Source organism: Petaurus breviceps, unplaced genomic scaffold (genome assembly GCF_028583685.1).
Source record: "Petaurus breviceps papuanus isolate PSGF00001 unplaced genomic scaffold, PetGlider_PUasm1.0 207, whole genome shotgun sequence".
Lineage (NCBI taxonomy): Eukaryota > Metazoa > Chordata > Mammalia > Diprotodontia > Petauridae > Petaurus > Petaurus breviceps.
Window position 1 is genome coordinate 23,957,385 of NW_027185850.1, and position 25,904 is coordinate 23,983,288.

Sequence of the window (25,904 nt, forward strand, 5' to 3'; positions counted from 1 at the left end):
TGTGAATGAAAAGTCAGAGAGTGTTTCTGGGTAATTAATGAGGGGCTTTGATCCTATCAATGAGAATCATCTCCACCCTATTTAAATTGAACACAATGGGCCAGAATTCACCTAAATTAGATTCTCTTTACATTTTAATCAGAAATAAACTCTTCCCTGGTAGCTGGGTGATAGCAGTGAATAGAGTGCCAGCCCTGGATTCAGGAGGACCTGAATTCAAATCCTCCCCCAGACACTTACCACATGTACTTGCTGTGTGACCTTGGGCAAGTCACTTAACCCCAATTGCCTTGCCTTCCCCCCTCCAAAAAAAAAAAAGCTCTTCTACTTGGGTGGGGTCTCCCCCAAGACTGAGGAGAATGTCTCATTTGTCAGCCCTGTCCTTCACAAGAACTGGGCTTTGAGGAGGTAAAAAGAAAAAAACCCTACTAATTGGTTATTAAGAATTAGAAAAAAGAATATTTTGGTCCCATATGTAAAATTGGTAATGTAATATGATAATTTTTCTTGGGAATAACAGGGAAAAAAGGAAGGAGAGTAGAGTTATAGCTCACATCACCAGCAGAAAAAGGAACAGGCACTACCATTTAAATTTCACTTTAAACAGAACCAGTGAAAGGTGGATGGAACACAAAGAGGCTAGTGTAGAAATACATTCAACTCAATGAATATAGGGGAGAACAGGGAGGAGGGAGGTAGATACAGAAAGCAATTCATAAGCAAAAGAAAAATTATACAGGGCAGCAATTAAAACTTATTTGCTTCTGATTAGAAAACAGGCTGATCAGTGGAACCAATTCTATTCATAACACACAGAAGCAAATAAAATAAACTTAAATAAAACCAAAAAAGACCCCAGCTATTAGAGTAATGACAATTCAGCAAAAACTTGTGCAAAGGAAAGCAGTGTGGCAAATTAGTTTTAGAATAATACCTCACAGGGCAGCGAGGTGCGCATTGAATAGAGTACTGGCCCTGAAGTCAGGAGGACCTGAATTCAAATTTGACCTCAGATACTTAACACTTAGCTGTATGACCCTGGACAAGTTACTTAACCCCAATTGCTTTGCCTTCCCCCCCTCAAAAAAAAAATACCTCACCATATAGCAAAATTAATTTCAAATAGACAAATGACTTAGAAAAGGCCACATGAACAAATTAGAGGTATGGGATAGAAATTTCTTGGGGCTATCCATGAATAAAAAGATTATGACTGAGCAAGACAGATGACCAAAATAACCAAATGGAGAATTTTGATTTTTAAAAAAGTTGCATAAATAAAATCAATGCAGCTAAAATTAGAAGCTGAGTTGAATGGAGAGAGAAGTGGAGAATAAATCTATACAGGAAGTTTGTCTGATAAAGTTCTGATTTCCAAGCTATATAAGGAACTGATTAAGATATATGACTAAGAGACATTAATCAATAGATAATGGTAAAAGGGCAAAGGTTCAATGGAAGCAATCCAAGCTAGAAACAACCATATGGGGAAAAAAATGCTTTAAATGACTAGTAATTAGGAAATGCAAATTAAAGCGCTTCTGAGGTTCTATCGCACCCATCAGGAATACAGTAACTGCTAAAGCAATGTGCAACTGTGCCCATAAAAATCACTTAACTGCAGTTTTTTTGAAGTGGTTATACCACCGCTACTAGGTCTAAACTCAGGGATTAAAGAAAAAGGAAAGAACTAATAGGTATTAAATATTAATAGCTTCTCTTTTTGTGGTGGCAAAGAACTGGAGACTATGGGGGTTCCTATTAATTAGGAGAAGGAATTGTCAAATTAAGGTATACGGATGTAATGGAATGCTACTGTGAAGTAGCAAGTGAACAAAGGAATAGTTGAGAGAATGTGAGAAAACTTGAATGAACTGATGCAGAATGAAGAGAACAGAACCAGGAAGTCAAATGATGGAATAACAACTTTGAAAGACTTTGGAACTCAACTTCAAAAGACTCAGGAACTCCAATAAGTGCAATAGCCAAGTCTGATTCCTGATGGATTCAAGATACAGAATAAGACACATTTTTGGAAATGTGTGGATGCTTGACTGCCTATTTGTTACCAGAGTTTTTTCTTTCTTTTTCACCCTAGTATGAGAGGTCAAAAGAAAGTAAATGCTTAATTGGAATTTTTGTCTTATAAAGTTATTAAAATGAGAAAACTTTAAAAAAAAAAACTTTTTCAGTGGTTTTGGCTAAAATTTCCAAGTCAACTCAGACCTGGGTCTTCTGATATGGGGAAAATGGCCTGGTACATCAGCTTGGGCGGCTCCTGTGAGGACCCAAAGAGCAAATGCACAGGAAGCCCTCCCGGAGTGCCCAAGAAGAGGCCTATTGCATTGCTGCTATTTCCACCCCACACAGAGTTGGAAAGAAGCCCAGACTCCTTCTGACCTCTGACCAATCCAATCCATCAAGCCTTTAAGGGCCTACTATGGGCCAGGCCCTGGGGACACAAAGAGTCTGATGCTCCCTGCCGTCACAGAGTTTGCCAAGGGTCCCCTAAGTTCTCATCCAGCCTCTGAAAAGCCTACCCCAATAAAAGGGAGCCCCGCGCCACTTTGGGCCTTCTCTCGTTTGTTTTTTCCTGACGTCATGCCTGGATTTTTTCCTTTGTAAATTCCTCCATTTTTCAGTTTTTCTCTGTAGGGCCAGACAGAACAAGTCTATCTACATAACTCTTCAAACAGTTGGAGTCAATTCCTGTCTTCAGGTTTGTTACTGTTGTTTAGTCATTTCAATCATGTCCAACTCTAAATGATTCCATTTGGGGTTTTCTTGGTGAATATACTGGAGTGGTTTGCCCTTTCCTTCTCCAGCTCATTATACAGATGAGGAAACTGAGGCAAAAAGGGTTAAGTGACTTGTCCAGGGTCACACAGCTAGTGTCTAAAGCTGTATTTGATCCCAAGAAGATGCGTCTTCTGACACCAGGCCCAAAGCAACATTCACTGCACCACCCAGCTGCCCTCAAATTCGATAATATCTGTAAAGTGTTTAGTGAGGGGGTCTGGCACACAGTAGGTGCCACATAAGTGCTATTATCAATCAGTAAACATTTATTAGACACCTGTTATATGTCAGTGCCTGACACATAAGCAGGATGCAAAAACAAAAAAGAATGACAGTCCCTGCCCCCAAGGAGCTTCTAATCTAAGGGAAGAGACAAAAGGAAGCTGAAAAGGGGGTCGCAATCAAGTCAGAGAAGTCCCAAAGTAGGATGGCTAGGAGAGAAATGAGGAATCGCTATGACCTGGGCTCCTCCTTAAATGGAGGTCTGGAGTTCACTGCTCCATCGTCTCATCAGGACAGAAGGTGGTGATGAGGTGACAGGAGAAGTCCAGTGGGGTGTGGCCAGGTAAGACTGGTCCTATGAGAAACAGGAGGAATTTAAGACTTAGAAGGACTGACATGGGGAAGAGGGCGTTAGGTTCTACCTGGTCCCAAAAGCAGACCTGGGATCAAATGAAGGGAGACCAACATAAGCTTAATGTCAAGACAAGTTCCTAATGACTAGAGAGAGCTGGGCAGAGATGGGGCGGGCTGCTTCTGGGGGCCCGGGGGTGGGTCCTCATTGCTGAAAGTCTTCCTGGCTATGGTGTACTGGGCCCTGCTGAACAGGAAGGGCAGTGGACAGGGGGTAAGTGTAATTCCTAAGTGGTGCTTCAGAGACACTGCCAGCTGGAAAGGCCCTGAGATCTGGGAGTCCGAGAGCCCAAGGGACGGCTGAGCTGAGGGGACCTCCAGGAGAGGCCACCTAGACTTCTCTTCTGGCAGGGAGGTCCATGGCCCAGTCTCAGCATCCCGTCTGCACTCGCCTGCTTTCCCATCTTGACCCCTGGGTGAACCGGGTCAACTCAAAGTTGGCCTCTCCTCTAGAGCCGCGGCCCCTGGTGCTATTGCAGACCCTCCATCCTCTCACACCTGGACAAGCGCAACAGCTGGGGGGGGGGGGCGGCTGGTGGTCTGCCTGCCACATGTGCCCCCCCCCCAGTCCAGCCTAAAGCTAAGGTCAGACTCAACTTCCCCTCCCCTCCCTCTCCCCCAGCCTCTGCAAACCAAGGACCCCCGCCGCCCGTCCAGCCTCTAGGCATTTGCGCTGCTCTCCCTCGCCTCTAAGTGCCAGCTAAAATGCTCCCAAAGGAAGCCTCGCTTGGGATTATCCCCAGTGCACTCCTGTCCATACCATGCTTGCACGCAGCCTGGCACACAGCAGGTGGCACGTAAGTGCGCACCCAGAGTCTCTGCCTCGCCCCCAGCACCGCAGCTGGGCTCGTCCACGTGGGCGGGGGAGGGCCCGGGGCGGGGCTCCAGGGACGACTCACCTCCTTCGAGCCCGCCCTCCGAGCCTTAAGGTTGGCAGGGAAGGAGGGCACGGGGGCGGAGCGCGCACACAGGAGGGAGAACGCGCAGCGCGCTGCCCCCTCCCGACTGGGCCCGGACCTGGCCACGCCCCTGAACTCTTCGCCCCGCCCCTCCCAACCCCGGGCTTTCGGGCCTAACCCTTAGGTCGCCTTGATGGCCACGCCCTTCCGCATTCCTTGCCTCATAGTCCCGCCCCACATGCGCCTGGGCCCCGCCCCTCGGCAGGGCGCATGCGTACTGGGAGCCGCCCGGCCCGCGGGGTCACGTGGGAAGTGAAGAGGACTCGTCCGCGCGCGGCCGCTGGGCGCTTCCGGCATTCTCTGCGGGATCTGAGCGAGGGCGGGTTGGGGTCAGGACGGGTTGGGGCGGGGGGTGGTCTCCAGGGGCGCCCGGAGTGAGTGTAAACCCCTCCTTATCGCAGCCTAGTCATCCTCCCCGCGTCCCGCAGCCCACCTGCGGCCAGGTGTGGAGGGCGGGGTCGCCAGATGTGGGCGGGGGAGGGGAATCTGCGCCGGTGAACGCCCCGCCTGGCCCCGGGTCACGTGGTCCAGGCCCCTGTCTCTCCCCATCTGGCCCCCCAGGGACCCCCCTGGCTTCTGGGGTTCTAGACTTGCAGGTTCTGAACCGGCCCCCCCACCCCCCCGATTCTCTCCCCCCCAGGGACGTCCGGAGGCGGCGAGGCCGAGATGCCTGGACCGAGACCCCGGAAGGGCCCCCAGGCCCGGGGCCAGGGGTTGGCAGCGGCCAAGCAGGTACGGAGGAGGGGCGTCCCCCTCCCGGGAGGGCCCGACCTCGGCTGCCCCCAGACGTCCACGCCCCCGTCTTGCGGGGGAGGAAACTGAGGCCCCAGGGTGGGCCCCGCGCTCCCCCCCAACTTCTTCCGGCAGGCGGCGGCCGCGAGCTAGCGGTGTCGTTTATGCCCCCAGAACCACCGTGCCGTCCGCCCCGGGCCGAGGGTGCAGGGGGCTGCTGAGGAGAAGGCCGGGGGTCGGGTGTGGGTGCAGCTGGAAGGGCGTGGAGGCGGTGCTGGAGGAGGTCAAGGGCAGTGCGTTTAGCCTTCATCCCACAGAAGAGGACGGAGGGAGGTAGAACAGAAACAAGCATTCATTAGGCGCCTCCTGTATACGGTTAACCCCAAGTTACAGATAGCCTTTCCTTTGCTCTACTCGACAACCTCGAAAAGCGGAGACCGTTGTGAGCCACACTTTACAGTGGAGGAGACTGAGGCCGTTGGCCGGAGGTCGTCTCTCTGCTCTCCAGCCCCTAATGACCTACCCAAGGTCTTACCACCGGTCAGCGTCTGTCCGTGGCCCATGCCCAGAGGTTGCCTTTAAGGGGGGGCCCTCCGGCTTGGAGCTCGGCCTCATGGGGAGAGGGGCCCCTCCTGCATAGGGGGGAGGGAAGCGCAGTGCCTCTCTTTCTGAAAAGTGCTCCTGCCCAGCTTGGAGAGGAGGAGCATGAGATGGGGCTGCCTGGCGGGGGTCCGCTGCAGTTCCAGGAGTAGAGCCTTCGAGGGGCCGGGGAGCTGCTGAAGGTGTTGGGAGTGAGGCTGGGCTCCAGTGGTCACCTGGTGGGAGGCTGCCAGGGGGTGAAGGGTTTGGCCACACAGGGGATGTGTGTGTGATGAGTGTGAGGGAGGACTGAGGATGGCACCAAGCCTGCATGACCAGACTCCTGCACTTGGTCTGAGAGAGAAGTGTGGAAAAGCAGAGGCTGCAGGGAGAGGAGATGCTGGAGTCAGGTGTGGCTCTGGAGCCCCTCCTAGCCAGCCCCCTGTCCAGTCCTGCCTGCAGTGTGGCCCCAGGCCCAGGTTTGCCTGTGAAGTTCCCTTCTTGTGGCCATGGCTGGGGCGGGGGGCTGGGAGCATCTGAGGACCAGAGGCTTTGAGGGGGACCCTCCTCCAGGGACAGCAAGGCCAGGGGCCCTGCACCCAGGGACATGGAATTGCAGAAGAAACCAGTTATGCACACATGTGCTAATCAGAACATTTGTAAAGACTGATACTTAAATAACCTCAGTGTCCATATATGTCAGATGATTGGGCTGGACTCATCAGACCAGGGGTGAACCCAATTTCAGATCCTGACCTGCTGTGTGAGCCTCACTCTCTTCATTTGGGAAATTGGGATGATGGTGGCACTTGCCTTACAGGGCTAGCAAGCATTTAATAAAGGCTGTTTCTTGATGAGATCACCTTGTGAATCTTAAAGTCCTTTAGAAGTAGGATTTCAGCCCCTTGGGCCACACCCCTCCCCATCCTCTCCTCCCTTTACAGCTGGGGCTCTTTGTGGAGTTCAGTCCAGAAGACATGGTGCTGGAGGCCCAGGATGGCGGGGAGGATGACGGAGACCTGGAGGCAGAGCTGCTAGCCCTCACTGGCGACACCAGCACCCCAGAGAGCAAGGCCAGGCCCAAGGGGAAAGGTGAGTGAGGGGTGGGGCCAGGCTCACAGGCCCAGTCCTAGAATGTGGGAGGCACTTCTGGATCTCTCAGAGTCCTCAGGCTGGGGACACTAATCCTGGGCCACAAGGGAAGGCGGGTTTGCGGAGAGGTCTGGTCTTGTGCACTTGCAGCGTTTTACCCACCTGGATGTAGAGGAGGTGTTGGTCCCCAGGGCCACAGCTGGGACGGGAGCTCACCACCTGACAGAGAGGCCGGGCCCCCTTGGGTAGGGATTTCTTCCTGGGCTGCTCAAGGGTCTGCCCTCAGGCCAAGCCAGGCCAGACCAGGTGGCTCTTCAGGTCCATGGAGGCAGCTTTCCGATTACCCCCCCCCCTATCCCCAACACACACACACACACACACACACACACGAAATCGGAGCTTGGGCCCCATCTCTGGGCCTCAGTTTTCCAGTCTGTAAGGTGAGGCCTAGAAGAGCCCTGAGATCTTCCCTCTGCTGGACTCCCCTGCTTATTAGTGTCCTTCCGAAACTGGAGCCCAGGACTGACCTTGGGCTTAGCAACTTCAAGCTAGACCTTGGAGCCCATCAAGTCCAGCCCCCTCATTTAATAGTTGTTGCAGCCAGAGAAGGGGGAAGTAGCTTCCCTAGAGTCTCATAGCTAGGAAGTATCTGGGACTAGATTGGAACCCAGGTCTACTAGGCCGTGCTGCCCCTGCAGTTTGCATGGCTCCATAGGGCTGACCAAGGACGTTGTTGGCTCCCTGTATCAGAGCTGCTGTTTTCTTGTTACCGCTACTCTTTGCCTGGGTCAGCGATGACTGGCCTGTCATCGTTTAAGACAATCTGGGCCACAGGGCTCCATACCCAAGACCCTCTCCTTGGGATGGTTAGGATCAAGGCCCTTCCTGCAGAGAACGCCAGATGGGGTGTTGCCCTGAGCATCTTAGGGATTACGGGAACTTCCCAGGTGCTGGCCTTGCTCTGGGGGATGTGCTCACCTGCTGATGGTACCAAGACTGGGGTGGGAAGTCCAGTCTGGGGGCTTTGTAGAAGGCAGAGCTTGCCCACTGTGACCCTCCCCCTATAGGAGGCGCCACCTTGTACAGTGGGAGCCTCCCGAACCCCTCCCTCCAGCTGGCTTCCTGTGTGGATGCCAGTGCCTCCAGGAGGACCTGGGAGTGTCTCACTTTGGCTGGAGGGTTTCCAGTTGTCCTAGAGTGGGTGGGGTTGTCCCAGCTAGCCCAGCCAGCCCTGCCATTTGTGTTCAGGAGGCTGGGCAGCCGCCAAGCCTCCAGCCCAAGGGCCCCCCTTGTGGTCTCGGGTGGGGCAGGGGGAACCTTGGCGGGGTCCTGGGTTTGGGTCCCAGCTTGCTGCTTGTTTGCTGTGTGGTGTTAGCCAAGTCCCTTCTCTGGGGTCCGATTATCTAAAATGAAGGGTTGGACTGGACAGTCCCAAGGTTCTCTGGATCTCTGTCATGGTCCAGCCCTCTCTGAGAGCCTGGGCTCGGGGTCGGCACTGAGGGACCCTCTGTGCACCCCCAGCTCCTCTGCCCATGGCCCACATCGAGAAGCTGGCTGCAGAATGTATGCGGGACGTGGGGGACGAGGAGGAGGACGAGGAGGAGCTGGAGGCAGACACTGACCTGCTGGTACGTGGCTGGGGGCCAGGGCAGCTCCCTTCCGACAGACTCGAATCCCTGCCGAGGTGATTGGGATCCAGTCATTGACCCTCCCTGGGCCTCAGTTTCCTCTTATGTAAAACGGAGGGGCCAAGCTCCGACTGCCCAGGGCTGGGCTCCTGATTCTAAGGTGTGACTTTGTCCAGGGTATTTGAGGTCTGGTAGGATCTGAGACCTGGGGCTGGAAGAGGCCTCCCATGCCACCAAGTCCAGGCCTCATTTGCCGGAGGGAAACAGGCCCGGGAGCAAACTTCAGGAAATTTGAACCCAGGTCTTTTCTCAGGCTCCAGACCCTGCCTCTCCCCGACGTCACTTCCTTGGCCATGAAGTCAGGGTTTGTGGCAGAGCCTCCGGTGCTCTCGTGGGGGGGCCCTCACATTTGGATGGGCCTTCCACCCCAGTCTGAGAGGTTGGGGCTGCCTTTGGCTCTGGGCGGGGGGCTTCCTTCCACCTTCTTGTTCCCTCAGGCGGAGCTGCAGGAGGTCCTGGGAGAGGAGGAGGAAGGAGAGGAGGATGGCAGAGGAAGCAGCCCTGAGGAGGCGGTGACCTTGGCAGCCCCCACACAGCTTTCTGCCCCAGCAACACTAGAGGTACGGGGGGGCGAAGGATCCCTTTCCCCGTAGACAGCCTCTGGGTGTGCCATGTGCAGGTGTGGGTGGCTACTAGTTGAGCTCTGGGTAGTTTCCTCACATGGCACTCAGTTCATTTTAATTCAGTGAACAGATGTTTCTTCTGTGCCGGGCCCTTGAGGTGCCAGGGAGGGTTTGCCCTTGAGGAGCCTCTGTTCTCCAGAGTGGATCCAGACCCAGTCCCTAAATATAGAATGTGTCCAGAGGGAGAGATCTTGAGACCAGTGATGGGAGTGGCCACAAAAGGCACCTGCTGGGAATGCTGGGAAGTTCGCAGGGAGCTCTTGGGTCTCCGCGGAGCAGCAGGTAGGGGGTGCAGGGGCAGTGATGGCAGCTCACTGGGAAAGCCAGGCAGAGCCCCCAGGGCAGGAGGGTAGCATCTTCTCAAGGCAGTGGGGAGACACCGAAGGTTTCTGAGCAGGAGGGATCTAGGTTTTAGAAATATCCTTTTGGCAGCGGAGCCGGGAGAGACTCAAGGCCAGCAGGCGCTCGTCTGGAAGGGCGGGTAGGAGAGAGATGCTGCAGAGGGGATGTTGAAGGGCCTTGGCAACAGATGTGTGGGGGTGAGGGAAGGTGAAGGGTTTGCCTGAAGGTCTGGGAGGAGGGTGGCACCCTTGGTAAGAACTTAGGGACGAGACAACTAGGAAGGAAAGGGAATGAGTTATTTTGGACCCGTGAGTTTGTGCTGCCTATGGGATTGGAGCTGGGGAGAGGTCCAGGGGCTCTAGGCCTTAGGACCGTCTGCACAGAGATATTCGTGGGAGCCATCAAAGCCAGTGAGTGGTCACATGAGAGAACAGAGAGGGAAGAGAAGGGGGGCCCAGGAGAAGGGGGAAAAAGCAGCAGCAGGAAAGCCTAATTTGGAGAAGAGTGCCAGGCAGAGGTCCAGAGGGATGAGGATGGAGAGAAGGCCTTTGGATGGAGCACCTTCAAGGTGGCAGGGGCTTGGAGGAGGCTTTTTTAGGAGCTGGCTGGGAAAGGGAGGAGTGCTCTGGGCCACATGAAGCATTATGAAGCATTAGGGGATCAGGGAAGCTGCCCTCCCCAAATCCCAAGAGTGCTGGACTTTGGGGGGGGTCTGCCTGTACCCCCTGTCAGTCCCCCAGGTTGGTATCATGGGGGGGGAGGCACTGGCACTGTGGCTCCTGCCCCTTTGAGAGGTGGGTGGGCAGTGCAGAGGGCATAGCCTTGGGTGACAGATGCCCCAGCTGTGTGCCCAGGGCAAGCACTGAGTTTCCTTGGCTCAGTTTCCCCATCTATACAGTGGGGATAATCCTTGCCTCTTGTTAGCCTCAGTGTTAGCCACTGGGGTTGGTGAGTACCTTCCCCAGCTAGAGCATCAGTTGGTCCATCCATGAAAAGGTCTTGGTCTCTTGCCCCAGTCTCATCCAGCTCCCAGCTTAATGATCCTTGTGCCCTGCAGGTAGGGCCCACAGCAGGCGGGGTGCAGGGGCTGCTGGAGGAACGGATTGCCAACTACCAGGCAGCGGCTGCCAATGCCAAGGAGGCCGGGGATGGGGCCAAAGCCCGGCGGTGTGAGCGAGGCTTGAAGGTGGGGAGTGAGACCTGGGGCCTGTGGGGAGAAGGGTGGCTGGCCCCAGCTGACGAGAGTCTCTCAGGGAGGGCTCCCTGGTCTGTGTTTGGGGGGGAAAGGAGACCTCTGACACGTCCTTAGCATGGGATCTCAGACCATCTCCTCTCCCAGACCCTGCAGACCCAGCTGGCTGCTGTGAAGAAGGGCAAGAAAATCAATGAGGAGGAGATCCCACCCCCTGTGGCCTGTGGGAAGAGTCCAGAGCTGCCCCTCACTGCAGAAAATGAAGGCTGTGGGGAACCCCCAGCTTCTCCAGACCCTCCAGCTACCTCGTACCCCCCAACTACACCAGGCCCCTCAGCTACCCCAGACCCCCCAACTACATCGGGCCCCTCAGCTACCCCAGACCTCCAAAGTACGCCAGCGCCCGCAGAAGCAGGTGCCCCGGAGCCAGGTACATGAGAACCAAACCAATGCCCCCCACCCCTTCCGTCCAGGAGCCCCTGGCTGCCCCAGACCCCTGCAGCTAGGTTTCTATGCCCTGTTTCTCTCCCTCAGCAGCCAGATGTTGGAGTGAGGGCAGCCCCTCAGACACTGAGCCTCTCGGTGGGGTCTAGGGGAAGGGAGGGGGACAGTGGCCCTGGCCCCAGTTTCTCAGCTGGTCTCTCCCCCATCAGACTCTCGGCTGCTGCTGTTGACCCGGCAGAAGGAGTACAAAGCAGCCGCCTTGAAAGCCAAGCAGGAAGGCGATCTAGAGCGGGCCCGAGAGTGCATGCGGATCGGCAAGGTGCGGCCTGCCAGGCTGCTCCCAGGGTGACTCCCTGGGGCGGGTAATGCAGGGCTTTGGATGTGGCCTCGGGGTCCTGGGCTGCTCACCTCATTGTACTGAGGAGGAGCCCGAGGCTGGGGCTGGGCAGGCTCTGGACAGTGGCTTCCCCAGGCTGAGGCCCTCACCCGGCCCTTCTCTCGCCCCAGAGGTTTGATGCTGTGCTGGAGGCCTTAGACAGCGGGCAGCCTGTGGACCTGAGCGGCATGCCTCCTCCCCCTTCGGGTGAGCAGAACCGGCACGGCCTGTGTTCCCTCCTCTGGGCTCACACATCATCATTCCCCTTTGAGCATCAGCCCAGCCTGGGGAGGGAAGCAGAGCAGTGGGTTTGTCCCAGTTATGCAGAGAAAACTGTCTCTGGGTGAATGTACCTCCACCCCCTTCTCATCTGCTTCTCCCCTTCCTCCTCTTTTCTTCACTCGGCAAACATTGATTACATTGTTGTTACATGAAAGGCCCAATGGAGGGTGCTTGGGGCCCAGAGAGAGAGAGGGCTAGCAGAATGAGGAGGGAGAGGAGGGTGTTGGCCCTGCAGGCCCTTCCCCTTAGAGAAGGGGCTGCTCCTGCCCTGGTCCTCCCCAAGCCTCGGGGACTTCAGCTTAGCACATGGCCCTCAGCATAGGACGAGCTTGCCTCCATGTCACTCTCCCTAGAGCTCAAGGCCCTTCCACCCCCAAGCCCCGGCCCCCTGGAGCACTTGAAGCCCGTGATGTCAGCCCCAGGTAAACACTGGACAGGAAGGGTGTGGGTGGGTCCCCAGCTGGCCCTGGCCTGGCCCCTGCTAAACCTCACAGGAGGGGAGGAAGGAGTCAGTGGTGGGGACCACACACCCCACCCCACCAGGGTCAGGGAGGGGAAATAGCTGATGGCCTCTTTGGGCCCAGTGCCCCCTCCCCAGCCCCAGACGGTGCTGGAGGCCCTGGGCCAGAGACTAGGCAAGTACCAAGAAGCTGCAGCCCAGGCCAAAAGCAGCGGAGATGAGCGGAAGGCCCGCATGCATGAGCGCATCGCCAAGGTGACCCTGTGGTTTAGGGCATGTGGGGGGCGGGGGGCGGGCAGCTGGGCTGCATGAGGGGCCATTCCAGGACTTGTTCATAGAGCCATAGAATGGCAGGGCCGGGAGGGACCCCTCCAGTTGGGGGAGAGGGGAGCAGGACTCAGCTAGAGACACACAGCAAGTAATCCTAGCATCCTGCTTCAGCCCCCCCACGGCCTGGAGCCCCAGCGTGGGAGGGCCACAGCTGTGTGGCCTCAGTTCCCTGTGCCCTGGAGAGGAGGCCAAATGTTCCTCAGTTTTCTCCTCTGTCGGAGGAGAGGTTGGACTAGATGTTCCCAAACTCTGGAGCCTCCAATCCCTCTTTGGGGCAGCGGGGCAGGGGGGAGGGAAGGAGGCTTTGGGAGATGGCTTAGACCTGCCATGGCTCATCTCACCCTTGACCCTTCCTTCTTCCTGGCCTTAATCCCAGCAATACCAGGAGGCCATCCGAGCTCACAAAGCCGGGCGGAAAGTGAATTTAGCCGAGCTTCCTGTCCCCCCAGGTGGGTGAGAAGCTGGGGCTCCTCAGGGGTGGGGACAGGGGCATGTGAGGGCTCCTCGAAGCTTGGTCTCTCCCGCTGAGTCCAGGCTGTAGGAGAGGAATCAGGGCTCCTGGGGAAGCTGCTCACCCTGGTCAGGTGCCTCTAGCTCAAAGCCTCGCTATTCAGGCCCCTCCTACTGCTACCCCCCAGGCTTCCCTCCTATCCCTGGCTTGGAGGCCCCCTCGGGCCCTGAGGATAACCCCTTGGCCACAGCCTTGAAGGCGGCTCAGCTTCTGGGTGGCCATGAAGAAGAGGAAGAGGACGAGGACGAGGTATGGAGGCCTCTGGGCAGGGGGAGGTGCTCTTAGTCTGCAGCCAACCACTTGGGGTTCAGTCCGGTTTAACTCTGGTGCTCAGTGACCTTGGTGGCCTTGTTACCAAGCCTCTTTTCTTCTCTGAGCCTCAGTTTCCCCTTCTACGAAGGAGTGATAATGAAGGCTGTGAGGTATTGGAAAGAGCCTTGGATTTGGGTTTGTTTGACACCCCCCACCTTGGAGTAATCACTCCCACCTCAGCAACCCTTCCAGGTCTGGGTCTGCTCTTGTGTTCCCTTCCTCGGGCTCCTGTGGGAGCCAGTAGCTAATGACCACACCTCCCTCCTCCTTAGGAAGAGCCCCTCCCCCAGGCTCCAGTGGCTAAGAAGCCAGCTCAGCGGCCTAGCCATGCTCCCCAGGGAGCCAGTCCCTCAGCTGTGCCGTCCCCTGAGCCCAAGGGCTCCACCTCCCAGGAGGCCTTGTCCCCAGCAGGTAAGCCCATCCCGGGGACGGGGGGAAAGCCTTTGACCCTGGGAAAGGAAAAGAAGACTCAGGGCCCCCGGGAGGGGCAGGGGATCCAGTGGGGTCTCAGAGCCCCCAGGCTAGGCCAGCAGGGTCTCTTGTCCACCCAGCCCAGAAACAGCTGGCCTTGCTGGAGAGCCAGAGACTCCAGTGCCAGCGAGCTGCCCTGCAAGCCAAGCGGGCCAAAGACCTGGAGCAGGCCAAAGCCCACCTCCGTGCTGCGAAGGCCCTGGACGCGCAGATAGCCCTGGTGCGCAGCGGCGGCTGGACCAAGGTGGGCCTGGGGGTCTGGCCCCCACACCTGGCAGCGGGCTGGGTAGAGCCTCATCTTGGGCGTCCATACTGGTTTCTGAGGTGCCCTGCCCTCAAGGAGCTTCCCTTCTGCAGGCTGTAGAGTGAGGGTGGGCCTGGGCCTCTGGGAGTCTCCCCAAGCTCATTTCTGGGTTGGGGACGGGGCAGGTGTCTTCCCCGCTGACCGATGACGACAGCGGCTTTGTTCTCATCCGCCATGAGGATCTGGGGCTGTCCCCAAAGACTGACGAGGTGTATGCTCAACTGCACAGGATGCTGCGGGAACAGCAGGAGGTCAGAATCCCTCCCAGGGCTCCCACCCAGTGCCCTCCATTCCAGGAGCACCAGAGGGGTCATCTTAGGGGGCAGAATGAGGAGAAACGTGGGGAGAGCAAGAGGGGGGCAGATCGTAGCTCAGTGAAGGCAGACTTCCCCGCTGCGAGAGCCCCAGCGGGCATCGGGCAGAGGCTCTAAGCCAGATGGTCCCTGAGGCCTGGCTTCCCCTCCACGCCATGTCATCCACCAATGTGTTTTGCTTCCGTTCCCAGAAGTGCCTGTTGTACTCCAAGCAGTTCATGCACCAGGGCAACGTGGCAGAGACCACACGGTGAGTGACCCAGCATCAGCTGTCGGGGCCTGGGCTGGGGCCACAGTCCTCATTGGGACATGGGGAGCCCTGGCCTGGCAGCCTTTATCTGATGTCCAAGAGCCCTTTCTTTCTAACAGGCTGGTAGGGCCTTGGTGCTGAGGGGAAAGTGGGGAGGAAGGGTGAGAGAGGGGGCCTCATCCCCTCTGGGATTCTGTAGAAGGGTCAGCTGAAAGCAGGGGTGCTCAGCCAGGACCTGATGGCGGTCTAGAGGCATGAGAAATCTGGGAAGCTTCCAGCCGATTGGGCTGGAGAGGTGTGGGGAGGTCATCCCCAGAGGTGGAGGGAAGCTGGCCTCTGGGGTCCCTTCTGGCATCAGCTTGCCCCTCCCTGACAGGTTTGAGAAGTTGGCCCAGGACCGTAAGAGACAGCTGGAGATCCTGCAGCTGGCGCAGGCACAAGGCCTGGACCCTCCCAGCCACCGCTTCGAGGAGAAGACCTTCCAGACCGTGAGGTTTGTGTCTGGGGTGGTGGGCAGTGTGGGCCCAGAGTGGTCCCTGGCAGCCAGCAACTCTGGCTCCCCATCTCCATCTGCCTTGTCTCCCCCAGGATCTTCTCAGAGCTCAACAGCACCGAGATGCACCTTCTCATTGTGAGGGGCATGAACCTCCCGGCCCCGCCAGGTGCCCTTGGGGCTCCCTTTGGGGGGAGGGCAGGGGGCCTCAGGAGGTGGAGAGCGCTGGGAGCGCTGAAGCCCCACCTGTGTCCCCTGCACAGGCGTGACTCCAGATGACTTGGATGCATTTGTCCGGTTTGAGTTCCACTATCCCAGCTCGGTGAGTGAGGGCCCGCCCTGTGCCTCCTGCCCTCACCCCTAGACCTTCTGGGACCCTGAAATGGCTGCTGCTGAGTCACCCACCCTGGACAAGGCATCTGGCTTCCTCTAGGTTACCTTGGACTAGTCACTTCCCCTCCTTTGGTCTCAGTTTCCTCTGTTCCTTCTCAGCTCTAACACTCAGAGGTCATCCTGCCCTTTCACCCACCTCCTCCGCCAGTGCCATGCAAGCCCAGCCCTTGTCCTGAGCCCACAGCTCCCTTGTCCACCCCCCACCCTCGGCTGCCCTGGACACCCTCTTCTGTCTGTGTCCCCAGGACCAGGCCCAGAAAAACAAAACGTCTGTGGTGAAGAACACCAACTCTCCAGGTGGGAGCCTGGAGCTGCCCCATTCCTGGAGACCCAGAGAGGCTGGGCACCTGTGAGAAAGGGGAGGGGGAGGCCAGGACCCTGCCCGGCCCGAGGGCTCTGAGCACTGCCAGGGATCGTGGGTCAGGGGTGGAGGACGATCGATGAAGGATCAGGCTTTGGCCTAGCCCTTCAGTCTCAGGCACAGGGGCCTGCTGGGCCTCTGCGGCCTGTGCTCCTGGGCCCTCCAGCCTGCCCGCGCTCCAGCTCCCTCACATCCCCCCTTTCCTGGCAGAGTTTGACCAGCTCTTCAAACTGACCATCAATCGGAACCACCGGGGCTTCCGCAGGCTGGTCCAGAACAAGGGCATCAAGTTTGAGATCTTTCACAAGGGGTGAGTGAGGCCCGGCTTCCAGAAAGGGAGTGGGTGGAATCCAGGCCTCACCAGATCTGGAGTGGGAAGTGCTGTTTACCCTTCCTCACAGATGAGCACCCGGCCTTTGCTTGCATTCCTCTGGAGATGGACAGCTCATTACCTTACCTGGCAGCTGGTTGTTACAAAGGGCAAAGCTTGGCCTAGCCCTGGGTCTGGGGGTCCGTGACTGGCCGTCTTCGCGCACCTGAGCTCACCCGCCCTTTCCACCCCCATCCACAGGTCCTTTTTCAGAAGTGATAAGCAGGTTGGGACGGCCCTTCTGAAGCTTGAGCGGCTGGAGACCCAGTGTGAAATCAGGGAGATTCTGGAGGTAGGGGGCTGGGGCCTCAGGCCGGGCTGGGGGGCCCAAGTGACCTCAGTGGTTCCATCTCTCCTCTACATTTGGGCCTTTTCACAGGTCTTAGATGGAAGAAAGCCAACGGGGGGCAAACTGGAGGTCAAGGTGAGACTCCGGGAGCCCCTGAGTGGACAAGATGTGCAGATGGTCACAGAGAACTGGCTGATCCTGGAGCCCAGGGGCATGTGAGGTGCGCGGCCGGACTCGAAAAGCTCCCTGCCCTTCCCCCGCGCTGCTGCCCTGAGTGGGCCCTGGGGGGGGATGGGCTCCATGGTCACAAACACCCATGGCCTTCTCCCCGCTGTGGCCAGGATGAGGGGAACAGACAGCTGGCAGAGCTGGGAGGGATCGGGGACCTCAGAGGTCATTCGGAGCAGACAAAGGCACTGTGGGCCGGGACGCTTAGCCTCAGGGTCCTCCCCCGGTGTCTGCCTGCTGTGCGTGGACTGGATCTGGTCGGCCCTCGTGGTCATAGGCCCACACTGATGGTGGTGGTTCTTCCAGCAGTGGCTTCTTGCTTGGGTCTGGGTTGGGGGAGAAGAGGTCCAAGGAGTTGCTTCCCAGTTCAGAGCCTGTGCCATCCAACCCAGTAGGGTCTTAGATCTTTTGTGGATGAGGAGCTGGGTCCTAGAGGTCAAGGGACTGACATGGGGTCACCCAGCTAAAATGGGCCTTGCACGTCCATCCACCATGCCACAGAGGCCTGTCTGGGCTGGGGGCCGCTTTATCCAGGCTTCTCTGTGCAGAAAGATTCCCAGAGCGGGGCTCTCTGGGTCTCCCCATGTAGAAGGTGGGGATTGGGGGTCCTGTGTCTGATTTCTGCCTGATACTGGCAGCTCTGACCCTAGCTGACCTTTCTGTTGACTGGTTTCTGACAACTTCGCTGTGACATGGCTGTAGCACTTTTCCTCCATTCTTCCTTTCTCTTGTGATGCCCTTGGGAGGTGGGTGCAGCTATTAGCCCTTTTTGCAGAAGAGGAGACAGCTGAGGGCCACGAGGGGATCCCTCCAGGAGCCTCCTCTTCAGGGCACAGGTGCAGAGGGCCAGTGCCCGGCCTCTGCTTGCTGCCAGCTCTGCCCTGGACCAGAAGCGAGAAGATGCTGCCAGTCTGAGCACCAAAGACTTGTTAAGCAAATGCACTACTGACCACGCTCCATGCCCCGTGTGCTGGGGAGCTGCCACGTGCCGTGGGGCCTGGGCCCCTCTCCCTGCAGCACCTGGAGCTGGGCTCCGCTGGCCTCCCCAGACCAGCCTGAGAGCCCTTGTGCTGACCCCTGTGCTGGTGGAAGGTTCGTTCCCCAGTCTCTCTCTGGATGTGCCTTTAAAAGACAGACGTGATTGGAAGGTTGAGGAGGTGGGCGGGTCCTCAGGCCTCCCTTTGGGAAGCGGCTGCTGGTGGCCGGGCCCTTCTCTGCTCCTCTGCCTGGCTTCTGTGCCTTCTTCTCAGACAGTAACTTGCACTAGCTTTCCTACTTCCCAAAATGTTGAGAGGAGGAAAAAAAGCGGCCTTGGGTACTATGTGGGGGGAGGGAAGGGATGCTTTGTGACCCAGACCCTGGCCCCCCAAGACTAAAAGACTGTAACCAGAAACAGAAGCCTGCTGTGTTTGTGTATCTTTGCGCGCACCTTCAAGCTGGAAGGCGCCTCCAGATTCATCTGGGTCAGCCACCAGAAGAGTGGGTCTTTGGCCTCTGAAGATGAGGTGGGGGGCGCACACCGCCTCTCAGGGCGGCCTGTCCCCACCTGGGACAGCTCTGATCTGGCCGAGTTCATCCCCCTCCAGCCTTAGTTGGCCTCTTGGCAGCTTCCTCTCATTGCTCCTGGTCTTCCTCCCCACCCCATAGGCCAAAGCAGAGCAAGGCAAGGCTAGGTTTGTGCACTAGGGCCCAAGGGAAAGCAGACTCATCGGGGCAGGGAGACCGACGTAAGGCCCTCGGCTCTGTAAGGCTCCTCTGACCCCGAGTGTGAGGAGACTACAGGCGTTTCCCGAGGGACCCATTTACTGTGCAGAGAGAAGCAGTGCCCAAGCAGAGGAGGAATCTTGGCTCTTGGCTTTCCTGATAACACATTAGTGTTGTGGACTGGTATGACCTTGGGCAAGTCACTGCATGTTCCCAGGGCTTGGGTTTTCTCATCTGTAAAATGATGGACTTCACCTCCTAGATGATGATCCGGCTTCAGCTGCTCCCACTGTGGGGAGGTCAGAGTGCCCGGCTCTGGGGGCTGCAGGAAGCAGGCATGGAGCAGTGAATCGTGTGCCCTTAGGCCAGTGCTGTGCTTCTGTGGGAACAAGTCACTCCTGTGACCCCCCCCCCCCCCCACACATGCACACTTGGCTGTAGTAGCAATGTGGGAGCCAGGGACAGGAGCTAGTCTCATGACTGGAGCAGCAGGCCTCCAGGCCAGCAGTCTGCAGCTCTGCCCCTGCCCAGCTTGACTGCGTCTGCCTGGGCGGGGGTGGACACCCAACCCTCCTCGCTTCCTTTGCTCAGCATTAAGGAAAGGTGGGGAAGCATTCATCTGCAACTTAAATCCAGCCAAGTATGATGCCCACTTCAGGGCCTTTCAAGGTGTGGGGTGAGTTTTATGTGTGGCTTCATGTGAGCCCTGAGATAATCTCAGTTGGGTATAGCAGATTTTACTGTGCCATTTTACAAATGGGGAAATATGCTGATAGGCCAGCACTGTAGCCCCCGTGCTTTGGGAAAAACACCAGGCCAGGAGAAAGAAGACATGGGTTAGTCCCAGTTCAGTGATGCCAGGTGTGTGACCTTAGATAAGGTCCTTCCAGTCTCTGGGCCTGTTTCGCCATCTGAAAAATGAGAGGTTTGGTCCCAATGGTTTCTAAGGCGCTCTTTGGCCTCTGCCATGCTTTTCTTTTAGCAAGCATAGAAGGGCATTCAAATTAAGCCCTCAGTAAAGGCCTGCTTCAATAAGGCTTTGTTTGGTCCCTAAGAATTCCCAGTGGCTGCTGCCCACTCAGTTGCAGTTGGCTTCATACTTGTGGGCTTCAGGAAAAATCGGGCCTCTATGTAGTGCGGGGCCACAAACTTGTCCTAAAGACCTTTGTTGGGCATTGGGAGGGGTTCTGCTTCCCTGGGCCCTTGGCCAGCCCCCGGATTTGGGAAGGAATCCTGAGCAGCCCAGGCACCCAGGTATCATCTACGACAAGGGAAGCAGTGCTGGATGCCACATTGTTGTGGGCATGGGGCAGATCCCCTCCCCTCCCTGGGTTCGTTTCCTTTGCCAAATGAGGGTTAGATGAGGTTCCCTTGGCTTTCCGTAATGGGGCGCTCACCACCTGGCAGCACAGTCCATCCCGCTGTCCTTAGGCCTTTCGCGAAGTTCTGTGAGCCTCATGCTCCTTATCTGATCACCATCTCTGGGCTTCCCACCTCCCTCCCCCTTCCACACCAAACCCTGCTGTGTTTACACCCTGACCCTCAATCCCTTGGCCCCTCAGCTCCCTCCCAGGCCATCTCCCCTGCAGCCGCCACTCTGCGTTCTTCCCATCTGTGCTGTTCTCTTGAGTCCTTTTGTGCCCTCCCGTGCCTCTGCCTTGGGTCACTCCCATTTGTCCCCTTCACTCCTACACACATGCTGCTGACAGAAGATGAAGATGATCATACACACCTGTGTGTGGGTGCTCGCTGGGCTCACTACAGATGTGTTACACAACCCTCCCTGCTGCTCGGCAATTCCACTAGTCTCCCCCCCCCACCCCCATCAACATGCTCTCCACTACTCCAAACCTCATTCCTTCTCCATTGTTCCCCCCTGCCCTGACTCAGAGAAAAAAACGGGGGCCATTCAGCTTGAGCTCCTTTTCCTCTTCTGACCCCTTCTGTCATTCTCTTACAAGCCTGTGTCACACAAAGGTGGCCTCACTTCCCATTTCAACCATCTCCTTCAGCAGACTGCCCCCGTTGTCGTCCCTGCTGCCTTCAAAGATGCCCAAGTCTCCCTCATTCTCAAAAAACCCTCCCTTGCCCTATTTCCACTGTTGTCCTCTATCTATCTCTTCTGCTCTCTGTGGCAAAATTCTTTGAGAAGGTCATCTCTAAGAGGTGTCTCCACTTCCTTAGAATTGTGATGGAGGTGGAGAAGAAAGGCTTCTGGGCTCCCTAGACTTTGACAGGATCTATTTTAAATGGTTCAGTGGCCTGAAAAGTTCTACGAGGGAAGCCAGTTCCTGAACCATGGGAAACCCTGGAATGGAATTCTGAAGGCAAAAAGTAAAGCAAGTCTGACGAGGAGGGAAAAGGGGCATAGTCTGAAGGGACTAGGCAGATGCAAGGGGGGAGAGAGAAGGTGGAAGTGTCAGGAAGGTGACAGGAATGTGGGTGCTCAGACTCAGGGCTGGCACAGAAAACAGCAGAAAAAGGGCTTATCCTTGGGAAGACAGACCTGAAGCAAGTGAGCAAGGCTCGCTTTTCAGTGGACGGGGTGATAACTGACAACAAAGAAAAGGGAGAATCGCTGAAGATCACTGGACCATAGAGATGGGAGAAGAGACCAGGGACCAGCTGACAAGCATAGGAGGGGAGGTGCTAAGAAGCACCTGGCTGTCCTTTAGGAACTTCTCTCCCGGCCCAGCCGGTGACATCCTAGGCCACTGCAAGAATCGACGGATGTGACTAAGGATTCCCTCTCGAGGGAACCAGGAGAGGCACCACAGGGTCAGACAGATGTTTATCAAGCGTTCACTCTGTGCTAAGCAAAGGGAGACAAATACAAGCAGACAAGCCCTGCCCTCCAGTTTACATTCTAATGAGCTTGGTACACGGGGCAGGAAAAAGGGCTGGAAGAGGTGAAATCTGCAGTGATGAGTGAGTGGAGCCTGGAGTGACACGGGGGGGGGGGCAGGTACCCCCATTTTTAAGGAAGGGAAGAGAATGGGGGCTGCAAACCATATATAGACCAGTGAGCTTTGCAAAAATATCTTTCGAAATTCCAAAATTCCAAAACAAGGGAGCGTTGGTTAGAGGATATCTGGAAGATGGAGTGACAACCACAATGCCCAGATGTTTTTATATCAAGAATGCATTGTGTTGAAAAGATAGGCACACGCCTACATTATTGGTGGAATTGTTAAATGGTACAGCCATTTTGGAAAACAGTTTGGATTTATGCAAATTAAGTGACTAAAATGTCCACATTCTTCCCCATTACTGGGTTTATATCCCAAGACAGCCACTGATAAGAAAAAAAGTCTCCACACATTCCCAAATCTTTATAGCAGTACTTTTGGTGATAGCTAAGAATTGGAAACAAAGTCGATGCCCATCCACGGGAGAATGGTTAAGCAAACTGTAGTACACGAATGTAATGGAATATTACTGGGCTGTAAGAAATGATGTGTAGGATAAAGACAAAGATGCATGGAAAGAGCTGCATGAACTAACGCAGAGTGAAGGAGACAGAGTCAAGAATAATATATGCACGGTAACTACAACAATGTAAATGGGAAGAATGCCGACACATCAAAAAACCAAAAGCAAATGCAACAAAATTATCGAGATAAAATGGGGCCCAAAAGTGGAGAAGATAAGACGCCCCCAACCTTCCCCTCGTGGAGGTGGGGGACCCGCAGGGGTGCTCCATGAAGCAGTCAGTTGTGGTGGGTTTCCCCTCTGCGTTCTTATGTGATGGATCTTCTGGGAGGAGAAGAGGAAGGGACACACGGTGAAATAAAAAAAATAATAATAATAAAAAATTTTTAAAAGAATGGATTGCACCAGGCCCACTTCTTGTAATTTTCTGAAAAAGGACCCCTAAGGGAAACCCTCCCTTGGGCCCACCTGGATTACCAATGCCACTAACAGAATCTCGTGACGCAGGCAGGCGGTTTTTCAGGCGGCTGAATGGCCAGGTTCAAGAGTCGTCAGCAGCAGTTTCATCTCAGTTTGGAAGGCGCTCTTCAGTAGAGGGACACAGCGATCTGTGATGGCCCCTGTGCTGTTCCAACATTTTCATCAGTTCCATCACTGGAATTCAGGCATAAAAAGCAAGCTCTCCCAAAACCAAAAGTCAAAGCTAAGACACTGGCATGGATGGCAGCCTTCAAAAAGACTGCAAAAGAACCCCCAGAGCATGGGGTGGAACTGATTAAGGGAAAACCAATAAAGATAAATGTGGTCTTATTATGTGAGTCCAAAAGAACATCTACAAAGACATATACACATGGTGGGTACAGCTGGGCAGCTGGGTGTCTGCCCAGGGATTTGGACGGGGATCCACAGGACATCACAGCCATTGATAGCTAATGTTGCCACTGCAGACCCTCTGCCCTGATCAGACCCTACCTAGAGTACAGGGGTCGGTTCTAGGGGCTCCATGTTGGCAAGACGCTGCCAAAGGACATTGCTAAGCTGAACAGAGACCTGAGGAAGACAGCTAGGATGGTGAAGGGCCCGACAGGCATCAGGAGAAGCAAGTAGGCTTGTTTTGCATAGAGAAGCCTATGGATGGCAGGTGGGACTTTGTAGAAAGGGGATCAGAACTGTCGTATTTGTCCCCAGAGATGAGAACAGGAGCGGTGGGTAGAAGCTGGAAAGAGGCAAACGTCAGGTCATACTAGGAAAAACTTCCCAAGAGAGCTGCCCCAAAGTGAAAGGGGCTATTTCTTGTGGAAGTGGGTTTCATCTCCCTAGTGCCAACTAGGAGTCTTCAAGGGAAGACTGGAGAGGGGCAGCTGGGTGGTGCAGTGGATAGAGCACTGACCCTGGAGTCAGGAGGACCCGAGTTCAAATTTGGCCTCAGATACTGTGTGACCCTGGGCAAGTCACAACTCTGCCTCCAAAAAAATAAGTCAACTCAGTCAAGGGAAGACTGGATAGGGCAGAGATGTGCTTGTTTTAAACTTAGCTCTTTTTAGCTTAGTGGCACTGGTGTGCTTGGTGGCACCGTCAGACCCTGGGCAAGTCACTTAACCCTGTTTGCCTCAGTTTCCTCATCTGTGAAATGATCTGTAAAAGGAAATGGCAAATCACTTGCCAAGAGAACCCCAAATGGGGTCACAGAGAGTCGGACACAACTGAAACGACTCAACCACCACTTCTTAGCACAGTGCCAGGCACACAGAAAATACTCAAGAAATGCTTTATCAGACTGCTTGCCTATCACTTGTTGGGAGTGTCATAGTAAGGATTCTTCTCTGTCTGGGTGGGACCAGATTCCACTTGTGGCTCTCAGCTGGTTTGAGAGTAACAGCCTAAATGCCGGGCACCTCGTATAACCCTTTCATTTTCTGGGCTGCACAACTGGTGGGTTCGGGGCAGGGACCAATAGCCCTGACAACTGTTACCATGCTGCTCTTTGGGAAGGACAGGCACGGTGAGGCCACGTGCTCCCATGGGAAGAGGCCTGACCTCGGGCTCTCAATGCCTGAGTGTCAGCTCTTCACACCTGGCTATGAGGGACCCTGAGTCAATGACTTCACTTCTCTTGGGTTCTTCCTCTGAAAAGCAGGTTCTAATAAAAGTCATTGCCCTACCCAAGGAAACATGAGCCACCACAGGAACACAAAGAGTTAAAGGCCTAGACATCCTATCCCATCACCATCAGCAGCCTCCTCCCTGTGCCTGGATTCTTCCAAGAGCATGCCAGGGCAGCAGCTGCTGGGCACGGGCCTCTGGGGAACTGCGATGCTCTGGTCCGTAGTCACCAATGGAGGGGCCAGGCTTGGTGCTGAAGAAAATGACTTGGGTCTAAGCCATGTAGACTAAGCCTGACTGCAGACCACACAAGGCCACGCAGGCCAAAGACTAACTGTCCCTGATGGTCCTCTAGCTTTTGCCCAAGGAGCTTCTCAGAACAGGGAAACCTCAATCCCCACTTCCAGAGGCCTGGGGGCTTACAACGCCCTGTCTTCACTACCATTAGATAAGTGGCACAAGTGCCTTAATTCCTGTCTGGGGGGAAGCAACCTCCATTCACATGGGGTCACAGGGCCAGTTGGCAGGGGAGCTGGGATTCTCTCTCCTAACAGCATCACACCCCAAAGGGTCCCTCTGCAACCTGTGGGCACAAGAATACTCTGGGCCCCTGCAGGGAAGCCGAGAAGTGACCCTCAACATAGAAGACTAGGCTCTCGGCCTGGTGATAATTCTGCTTTTACAAAGGACAGACAAAGTAAAGGAACCAGCTGCACTCAAAGAGAGACATTTTTTTAGTCTGGGGCCCAGAAGGGAGAACCAGGCATTGATTCTGATGGAAGCATGGCCCCCAGGACAAAGAGTGCTGCCCTGGTGGGTAGAAGGGAGCCAGGCATGGCAGGGAAGGGGTTAAAGTACTGAAGGCAGATCCCACAGAACGTTTTCATGATGTTTCAGCCTTCACTGGGTCTGTTCGGCAACTGTCCCGATGTGCAGATGCTTCCTCATGCCCCGTCCAAGTCCCACAGACGGCGAGGTATCCTTCCCAGGAATCTCTACGTGGACAGAAAGTGCTGAGGCTCCAGGACTCACTCTGACCTCTGGCCAGGAAGCAGCCACAGAAAGGTAAGTGTTGATGAATGTCTACAGCATAACCACTGATGTGGCAGGCTGGGGCTGGGAGGGTGCGGGCACTGGGTCACCCCTGGACAAAGAGTGCAAGGCTGGTGTTTCAACTTTTATTTCCTCCACCTGCACTCCCTCCCCAGTGAAGTCTGAAAACACAGGCGTGGGATGTGGGTATCCTTGTCTAAACAGTAACAGAAGTGGGTTAGCTGCAGGGACGGAGTGGCTGTGTGGGGCCGGGGAGCTAGCTGGACCTTCTCGGGATGATGCAGAGAAGACTCAGGATTATGGAACACTTGCCTCCCCCCACCCTACCCCACCCCACCAATTAGTGTTAACAAAAGCTTCATGTTCCAGTTTTAAAGTGCAAATGATTCGGGTACAACTGCTGCTGTCAGGAGTCTTTTTAGGAGATGTTCTCCAGAATATAAAAGGTGAGTTCCATGACCAGGGGCCCCTCACTGAGCTGGCAGGCGCCTCCATGAATCACAGGCACCAAGGCGCTGTCCAGGTCCTTCATGTACTGGGCAGGCAGAGGCTGCCCGTTGCTTCCGGCCTGATAGCCAACCTGGATCAAGGAAAGAGAAGCAGGGATCACTGCCAGGACATATGTGCCTGGATGTATGTGCACGTAGGTATTTGCACATGTGGGAATCACTTTACTGTCACCAGCAGAAGCAATGTCTGATGGTCCAAGAGTTGGGGGCTCCGCTGAGGCCCCTGCCTTCCTGCCCACAAGGGCTGTACGCCGACTCCCACCCTCATGCATGCAC

At 55.6% G+C, this 25,904-nt stretch overlaps 2 protein-coding genes across 5 annotated transcripts in view; one reads left to right on the forward strand and one right to left on the reverse strand.

The window, feature by feature from the left end:
* The first annotated feature begins 4,605 nt into the window (after nt 1-4,605).
* On the forward strand, nt 4,606-18,225 carry LOC138164981 (coiled-coil and C2 domain-containing protein 1B-like). Of its 2 annotated transcripts, none has more exons than XM_069093000.1 (24): nt 4,606-4,720; nt 5,032-5,123; nt 6,647-6,794; nt 8,316-8,422; nt 8,920-9,042; nt 10,505-10,633; nt 10,787-11,069; nt 11,293-11,402; nt 11,591-11,666; nt 12,095-12,163; nt 12,326-12,456; nt 12,908-12,980; nt 13,170-13,291; nt 13,627-13,765; nt 13,906-14,069; nt 14,255-14,380; nt 14,635-14,693; nt 15,070-15,186; nt 15,282-15,355; nt 15,450-15,508; nt 15,825-15,876; nt 16,151-16,250; nt 16,512-16,602; nt 16,690-18,225. In XM_069093000.1, exons 2-24 carry the CDS (start codon nt 5,058-5,060, stop codon nt 16,816-16,818), a joined length of 2,547 nt encoding a protein of 848 aa, XP_068949101.1. In that variant the 5' UTR covers nt 4,606-4,720; nt 5,032-5,057; the 3' UTR covers nt 16,819-18,225. The 2 variants fall into 2 exon arrangements, with proteins under 2 accessions (XP_068949101.1, XP_068949100.1); XM_069092999.1 differs by having other exon boundaries at nt 4,630-4,834.
* Nucleotides 18,226-25,230: 7,005 nt separating this feature from the next.
* LOC138164982 (zinc finger FYVE domain-containing protein 9-like) overlaps nt 25,231-25,904 on the reverse strand; it is a 219,442-nt gene continuing 218,768 nt past the window's right edge. For all 3 annotated transcript variants that reach the window (XM_069093001.1, XM_069093002.1, XM_069093003.1), the window contains one exon: nt 25,231-25,699. In XM_069093001.1, coding sequence (XP_068949102.1) covers nt 25,538-25,699 — 162 coding nt within the window. In that variant the 3' untranslated portion in view covers nt 25,231-25,537. The remainder of the gene's footprint in view (nt 25,700-25,904) is intronic.